The sequence below is a fragment of the Somniosus microcephalus genome, chromosome 3 (genome assembly GCF_052327205.1).
Source record: "Somniosus microcephalus isolate GS21.2 chromosome 3, FLI_Smic_1.0, whole genome shotgun sequence".
NCBI classification, from domain to species: Eukaryota; Metazoa; Chordata; class Chondrichthyes; order Squaliformes; family Somniosidae; genus Somniosus; species Somniosus microcephalus.
The window spans coordinates 267,746,887-267,755,659 of record NC_140989.1 but is presented as its reverse complement, the minus strand read 5'-3'; the positions used below and the strand labels follow the sequence as shown (position 1 = coordinate 267,755,659).

The 8,773-nt window shown below is 46.1% G+C and overlaps 1 protein-coding gene across 1 annotated transcript in view; it reads right to left on the bottom strand.

Annotated features, from left to right (window-relative positions):
• Window positions 1–258: 258 nt before the first annotated feature.
• The window catches only part of LOC147121900 (fibronectin-like), a 124,183-nt gene continuing 115,668 nt past the window's right edge, over window positions 259–8,773 (bottom strand). The window contains exons 15-17 of the mRNA XM_085978040.1: window positions 5,358–5,618; window positions 3,785–4,045; window positions 259–855 (exon numbers count right to left, since the gene is read on the bottom strand). Coding sequence (XP_085834166.1) covers window positions 551–855; window positions 3,785–4,045; window positions 5,358–5,618 — 827 coding nt within the window. The 3' untranslated portion in view covers window positions 259–550. The remainder of the gene's footprint in view (window positions 856–3,784; window positions 4,046–5,357; window positions 5,619–8,773) is intronic.

Below are 8,773 nucleotides of genomic sequence, written 5' to 3'. Positions count from 1 at the left end.
GTGTGACCTTCAGCTGATTTTCAGGTCATTGACACCATTTAAGTACCACAACTGCCATTCCAACTGAGATTACCCAACTCAACCAGACCGAGGGTTGAAACGGGGACTATCCTCAGCTACTCAAAGGGCACAATTGGTGCAGCAACAGAGGAGTTCTACCCTTCACTTTCTATTTCCATTGTTCTGATATAGTCTTTGTATTTCAGGGCTCAGTGAACAATTCCTTTCATGGACCATGTACAATCTGTTTAATCATGGACTAATTTAATCACCTAAAGGAGGTAATTAACCACAAGTAAAACTCCAAGGGAAGATAATACTCTGCGAACTTTTATCTTTGATAGCAATCTAGCTCAATTCTAGGACTTCAATGTAGCATTACAGTATATATATTAATCAACCCTGATTATCACTTGCATTCCACTGATAATATTTCTCAGCAGCACAGGAACTACTTATTCTGTAAAGTATTTGATCATCTACTTGTATCCTGCGAGCGGTTAATCCCAACTTTATCAAGATATTCATTCGATCCTGTCAAAGGATTTATTCACCAGAACATAAATTTGGTGAGACACACAAACTGAAAAGCACCTGTGGTGATGTGTAAGCTGGGGCTTGGTATGCTGTCGCACGAGCGGCCTTGTGCAATTACAGCTAAAGTGTATGTCTGTCCACATGGTAAGTCGGACATTTCACAGCTCCGGCTTGCTGTGCTGCATGATTCTTTGTGGCCATTGCTTCCCTCTGCAGTTGCAATGTACAGCACTGCTCCGCTGCCCTGGTTCCATGAAACCAATGCAATACCAGCTGCGCAGTTCAGATGGGCTTCAACATCCTGTGGTGCGCAGGGTGCTGAAAAGTATCAATGAAGAAAATCAGATTACATTTTATGTGCCAAGAATAAAAAATACCTCTGTACTTAATATCTGCTACAAAATAAAATATAGTTTATAAATCAGTGAGGTATAAAACTTGAATTGAATTTGGAAAACGAGCCAAGCTTTAATGTCATTAAGGTGTTCAAACTTGTGTGGATGCATCTTAATGTTACTGTTGTGACTGCTCCAATTTTGTTTTATAGAGGGAGTGTGTGTCTGAGCCAGAGAGATCAGAAGGTCCTACCACTGATTTCTATGCCGAGTTAGCTGACCTCAACTAGTAGCAATGGGAGTGCTATTGCGGTCAAACAGTCTGCCAAGGTTCAATGTCAGGCCTCACATATGGAGAATGGTCACCTGGGTCAGGTAGCGAAGGGCATCCGGCACCAGTGGAACCATACCTGAGCAGCAGTCAACATGTTCAGGAGAGGTTGTTGAGAGAGATGAGGAGGGAAAAATATACATAATTGTAGCTGCACTTCTGGAACTCATATTTCTGTATTAAAGCTGTGTGTTTGTTGCATTTTCTATATACATTTAGAAATAGAATTAGGAAGGTACTTCCTCATTCATGAGTCCTTTCCATAAGTGGATAAGCTTAAATTTCCCATTTTTCTAGTGTGAAGTCAAGGATCTAGCATGTTTAGAACAATTCCAGTCTTACATTTCCCCTCAAAGTTATAGTGACAGGTGAACATCCAGGGTTCTGATACTTCTCAACACAATGCCAGAATTGTACCTCTATGGCATCTAACTGGGTTATTTTTTGGGTGCCAGAGCAAACATGACAGGTTTGTAGTACATTGCTCTCTCACTAGGAAAATTAGGAATTCCTTCTCTTATGTAAGGATTGTTTAAGCAAGTTTTTAAACAGTTTATTTTGGAAGTTAGACAGGGGATTCTTGTATCAAAATTACTTCCCCTGGAGTACTGTCTTATCCCTCCTCAGCCTTGACCTCTCTGCAGCATTAGACATGGTCGACCACACCATCCTCCTCCAACACATCTCCTTTTTCCAACTCACTGGGACTGCCTTTGGTAGGTTCACCTCTTACTCATCTGATTATAGCCACATCTCTAGCAATGGTTTCTCTTCCTTTCCCTTCACCATTACATCTGGATTCCCCCAAGGATCTATCCTTCACCCCCTTCTCTTCCTCATCTACATGTTGCCCTTTGGTGACATCATCCCAGACATGAAGTCAGTTTCCACATGTATACCGATAACACCCAGCACTACCTCTCCATCACCTCTCTTGACCTCTCCACTGCTGTAGTGTTGTCGAAATGTTTGTCCGACATCCAGACTTGGATGAGCCACAATTTCCTCCAGCTAAACATTGGGAAGACCAAAGCCATTGTCTTTGGCCCCTGCCATAAACTCTGTACCCTTCAAACGGACTCCATCCCCCTCCCCGGCCACTGTCTCAAGCTGAATCAGACTGTTCACAACCTTGGCATCCTATCTGACCCTGAGCTGAGCTTCCGACCATATGTCCTTTCCATCACAAATTCAGTAACCTTGTCCACTTCCACCTTCGCCCATCTGCTGCTGAAACCCTCTTCTGTGCCGGTATCACATCCTGACTTGAACTCATCCAAAGCACTGCTGCCTATATCCCATCCTGCACCAATTCACTCATCACCCTTGTCCTTGCCTCATCTACATTGGCTGCCAGTCCCCCAATATCTCTCGTTTAAAATTCTCATCCTCGTGTTTAAATCCCTTTGTGACCTTGCCTCTCCTTATCTCTTTAACCTGCTCCGGCCTAACAACCCACCCCACCAACGCCCCACAGAGTCTCCATTCCTCTGACTGTGGCCTCTTGTCCAGCCCTCATTCCCTTTGCCCTTCTTTGGCAACCTTGCCTTCAGCTGCCCAGGCTCCATGCTCTGGAATTCTCTCCCTAAACCCTTGTGCCTCTCCCTCTCCCTCTCCTCCTTTAGGGCCCTCCATAAAATCCACCTCTTTGACCAAGCTTTAGTCACCCTTCTTCTTTGGCTAGTCATCCATTTTTTTGATTACGCCTCTGTGAAGCACGATAAGCCTTTTTTTTTACATTAAAGGCACTATATAAATGCAAGTTATTGTTGTCAATGTCCTTTAAATGGTCCATGTGCATTAAGGTGAACTAGTAGAACGGATCTTCCATCCTTTATAGAACTCACCCAATTTTCATTCCATTGATTCCAATGGAACAAAAATCAGCGGGTTCTACACTGGGCGGGCGATCTGATCTGTTAGCTTACTGCCCAGGCAACAAAGTTGAAAATTACCCCCATTTTCTGCACATCTGGCTCACGCTACATGTTACTTTTGAGTGCATGATATTGACGCTGGCTGCTTTGAGTGGATAAAGAGTTCCATTGTCCAGCACTGACATCTTTCACCCTGATGAGCCCAAAATCAACTACGTTTTTAAAAAGCCTTCAAACTACTTCAAAAATGTGCTCCACTGATTTTTTTAAACAGTTGAGAAATCTAATTATAAAACATAAACATCATTATATATCAAATAAAACTGGTATGAACACTCCTATGGACTCCTTGCTGGCTGCCACATTGCATACTCCTGAACTAGTACCATGGAACTTATTTTGCAAAAGAATATAATCCTCTGTTTCACCAACCCAATATGGTTTTACAATCCATCAGACTAATAGGTTTGCATCAAAAGTCATCACAAGTAGGTACATGTGAAATGGATATCTTTTAAATATCTGTACTCAACGGCCATTTATCCAAATTACTGCAGTCATGGTATTGAATTCGTTGTGTTTTTGAGTACTTTATATTGACTGTCCATTGTACTGGATTATCTTCCAATTATAATAACCATTGACAAATCCATGTACAAGTGGTATATATTTTAATAAATAGCAAAGAAAAACATTTTTGTTACCTGATTCGATTTCAAAAGGATCACTTTGCGCACTGTTACATTTTCCATCCAGTGCCTTTACAGTTACGTTGTATTTGTGACCACAATGCAGCTGTGTAATTTCACAATGTGTACTTGATGTATTGCACCAGTAAACATCTCCATCTTCATTTGTCGCTGTTGCAATATACGACACTGCGCCCTCACTCTTCCCCCAGGATATAGTGGCAGAATTGACATTGCAATTCATAACTGCTGTGACATTGGTGGGGAGACATGGCGCTACAAGTTGGGAAACACAAATACAGAAATAGGATTTTAAATGGGAAACTAAGCACAGTAAAGTACTGCTTCTAATTTCGCTAATAAAATATCAACAGATAACATCTACAATATATGAAAAATTTTACATCTGCACACACTTCCGATGTCTCAACTTTTCCTATTATAAATTCTATTGTCCACATTTATAATGAAAAGTGTCTATGTAAACTTGTCACTGTAATGTAGTGGCAGTAACACTTCCGTTTTGTATCTCCTGGCTCCTTAGCGTCCACTGCAGAGAACCTCCTAGCTCCAACCAACTCTACTACTCTGCTTCCCAAATTGCCCTAAATTTTGCTATTTAATTATTAAAAATAATAGCAGATCAAAAGTATTATATAAAAATAAGGGCAGAATGTATGGCTTTAAAATGGGGACTGAAGTCTGTCTGCGTTCTCTGGTCCAACTATCAACGGCCCTGTAACCTCAGTTCACCTAAATACTACACTTGGTCTTTACTTCCCGGGGTGAAATCCAACTTCAACGGGTGCAAAAATGGGCGGTAGTGATTTGGCTGCTTGCTCAATGGGGTACGGTAGTGTAGTGGTTATGTTTCTGGTCTGGTTAATCCAGAGGCCTGGACTAATAATCCAGAGAATGCAAATTCAAATACCACCATGAGAGTTTTAATTCATTAAAAAAAAAATCTGGAAATAAGAAAAATATTGGTATGTGAAAGTGGCCATGAAGCTATCGGATTGTTGTAAAAGCCCAATTGGTTCACGAACGTCCTTTAAGGAAGGAAACCTGCCGTCCTTACCCAGTCTGGCCTATATGTGACTCCAGTCCAACACCAACATGGTTGACTCTTAACTGCCCTCTGAAGTGGCCTAGAAAACCACTGGTACCAGTTGTATCAAACTGCTTCATTGCCGTGGTTAAGGCCCACCACCATCTTCTCAGGGAGACTAGGGATGGCAATAAATGCCAGCCTTGCCAGCAATGCCCATATCCCAAGAATGAATGGAAATCAGGCAGGGTGTGTACCAGGTGGCTAATCTGCTACCACGCGATTTGCACCCCTGACTAAGTTGAATTTCAACACCCATGTGTAATGTCATGGGAGATTGACTACTTTATTTTTAAAAATATGAATTATGAAGCTAACAGCAAAGGACACATTATGAAGCATGAAATTTCTAATCTAAATAATTTTTCTGTTTTTGTTTTAAGTTGAAGAAAGAGTTGTACCAAAAATACACGTTGACTAGGTGTGCAGGTACACCATGTGCACTGCATTTTACAGTGTTACTGGTAGTGACAGCGTTACCTGTATAAATGCTGGAACTGGAATTCTGTGCACTCTCACACATCTCATTAGCAGCTTTGACACTGAAGCTGTATTCTTGGCCACAGTGGAGCCCTTGGACTTCACAAAATATGTCACTTGAATTGCATGTAACGTAATGTCCGTTGCCTCCTTCTGCAATTGCAATGTATGACTGTGCCCCATCAGTGTGTCCCCAGTGAACGGATGCACTGTTTTTGTCACAGGCCACAGAGGCGTCAATATGCTGTGGAACACATGGTGCTATTGACATGAGGAAAAGGAAAAGATTGCAGACATTGAAAATTACAGGCAAGGAGGTTGATTTATATTAGCGAGTGATGCCAACCAATGTTCCCTCTAAAATTTCGTTGTTGTGCGCGGCCAGTTTTTGCGATGTACTTTTTACATTTTTTGCGCGGTATTTGAGACCTTGAGCGGCCTGTGCAGTACCTAGAGGGAACATTGATGCCAACCAATGTCCCCTCTAATATTTTTTTTGAGCGTGGCACCTTTAAATTTGCAGCGCGGCCACGCACATGCGGTACCTTAGAGGGAACAGCTCGTGAGCAGCCTGCGCGGTACCTCCTGATCGCGGTGCGGCCGTGCACGCACGCAGCTTAAAGAGAACATTGATGGCAACTCCTCAACAGTGTCCAGCAGCTCATGTCAGGGGGATAATAGAATCTTCCTTCTTAGTAATAAGGAGGCAGAATTATTCGACTTAACTATAAGTGTTCTAACTATCTATTTGTACAGCTTGATTGTGTAGCGTTTACAACACGCATCCATCAATTTTAAGCAATGAAGTCCAGTGATTGTGGAATTTCAAAATTTAGCTCAACTTGTTTTCAGTGACATTCTGCAGCGAGGCAAATTCTAATGCTATAATGTAAAATCATTTTTAATAAAAAGTCACCAAATTGAAATAACTAAAACTAAATGCGCTACCTCACCATGTATAAGCATAGTCTAGATTTTCTTATTTTATTGTTTAATTAATGCATACATTGTAATTTGTTCAACACATATCGCGCTAATTAAAATGGTAAATATTGTCCAAAGGCTTGCGTGGGGTGCTAGTGGGACAGGCCAGTAATTACCTCTTTGGAAGGAAAAACATGTTTTGCTCAGTCCCATTTTAACAAGGTGTATGTAGCACATTAATTTGATATCATGCATGGCCCTATAATAATAGCATAAAAGTCTATAATATATTAAATTTGACATGTATGTTGCGAACTCTTTAATTGGGCATCACCATTCTGTGACACATAGGCCTAGAAATTCAGTATAGCCACGTTTGGGGCGCTACAGCATGGCGTTCGCTAACTTTTGCGCCCGGCGCAACTTAGCGCCACCTTCGCCGATATTCAGTTGCATCGCCCCAAGAGGTTGCTGCTGCGCTAAAGCAGGCGATGCACGACTATCATTAGGCGCTAAGCCGGCGATCCGGGGCGCAAACACCGAAGGCGGGCGCAGCGCAGGTGCGGCGAGTTGCTCATTGAGGCCAGACAGTCAGGCGCCAGTCAGCACTTAAAGGGGGAGGGTGGAATTGCTTGGCTGCCACGCCCTGCACACTGCAGCCCTAAGGCAAGGCCTGAACACTGCTTCTGGAACAGCTCCACGCCCAGGAGAATGGAGAAGGCCAGGGAGAGAGCGCAACACTTCGGCGAGGGTGACCTGAGGCTGCTGGTTGGCGCAGTGGACCGCAGGCGCCATATCCTCTTCCCTGAGGGTGGCAGGAGGCCGCTGCCCGCCGAATATCGGAGAGCATGGAGGGATGTGGCAAACAGGGTCACGTCCAACAGCGTGGTTGGCAGGACACCAACCCAGTGCCGGAAAAAATTCAACGACCTCACTCGGGTTGTCAGGGTGAGTACCCTTTCCAGTATCCTCCTCATCCCTGCATGTGTACCTCACTTTATGGCCAAACAGGTCTGAAAGCCCTAATGGCCAGCCCTCATCCAGCAGCTATGGGACTGTCATGAAAAGCACTTGCGCAATCAGGACTTTAGACACTGTCAGAGCTATTCGAACATGGGAAGCAGTGCGGGCAAGATCAGGGCTTGACACTGTACTTAGAGGCGGTCCTTTCTCTTGCAGTCCAAGCTGGCGCATAACAGAAGACAGCAGCGACAGACCAGGGGAGGCCGTCCTGACCTGAAACAGCTGAGCAACCTCGAGCAGCGAGTGGAGCGGATCATGGCAGGCCGGCTGAGTGGCCCCGTCGCCACTGGAGATGCTGACCCTGTTCTGGGCACCAATGGTAAGGTCATCACCTTTTTGACCTCTCCCTTTCCACTTGCGCCTCACGCCAGCATCCTTTGCCACTATCGAACCAATGCAGTGCACAGCAGCACTCATGCCTCCCTTGCTGCCGCCCTGTCCTCACTCTAAAGCAACTCTTGTGCCTCCCTGCTTTCAGATGGTGACTCGCCAGGTGAGGAGGCGGCCCCTCAAGCTGGCACTGTGTCCAAGTCAGACATAGAGGAGGAGGAAGAGGAAGCCAGCCCATCAGGGACACCCTCAGCCGAGGCAGCCCATGGCCATGATGGTGACACGTCTTCCCTGGAGGGGAGCAGGGGGGGAAGGGTCGGAGGATAGTGAAGCTCCGGGGACCAGCGGGCTGCAGCAACGCGGGAGGGGTGGGGAAGCTCGGCGGCCTTCTCCCCGGAGGGTGAGTGCAGCCTCCAGTCCTGCTACGGTGAGCGCAGAGGAGGTGCGGCTCCTAGTGGAAATGGGCGCCCAGGCTGAGCGCAGGCACACTGAGCTCATGGCTGCAGTGGCAAGGATGCCTAACTCCATAGAGTCACTGGCAAGGAGTGTGCAGGAATTCGGGGCAGCACAGGCCAGGAGTCTGCAACAATTCAGTGCAGCACAGGCCAGGAGTCTGCAGGACATCGCGGCAGCACAGGCTAGGAGTCAGCAGGACTTCGCTGCTTCACAGGCGGCTTCTAGCCAAGTGCTCAGTCGTGCCGTGCATTCACTGGCTGCTGCCATGCAGACACAGACCAGGGCCACACGGGCACTAACTGCTGCCACACTCGCTGGATCGGCCAGGCATCGCCGGGGTACTCGCTGTGCCGCAGCAGCCCAGCAGTCTGTGCCTCAGCAGATTGCTGCGCATGCTGCAGTGCTGGCCCGTGCACGTGCCAATGTCTCAGCCGACCAGGGAGTGCCTGTGATCTGTCAGGTTGGCAGCATTCCTGCAGCCAACACTGTCACTCCTCCATTGCAGCTGCCACCAGCTGTTGGACAGACTGCTGCCGCCCCAGCAGAGTTGGAGCAGTCAGCAGCCGGCCCCTCCAGGCCCAGAGTTGGTCCAGGCCGACCCCCAAGGGCATCTGCCGTCTCACCATCTGACCCTCAGCAGCCTTGCTGCAGCCACTGGGGTCCCATTGAGGAGGAGCTGCAGG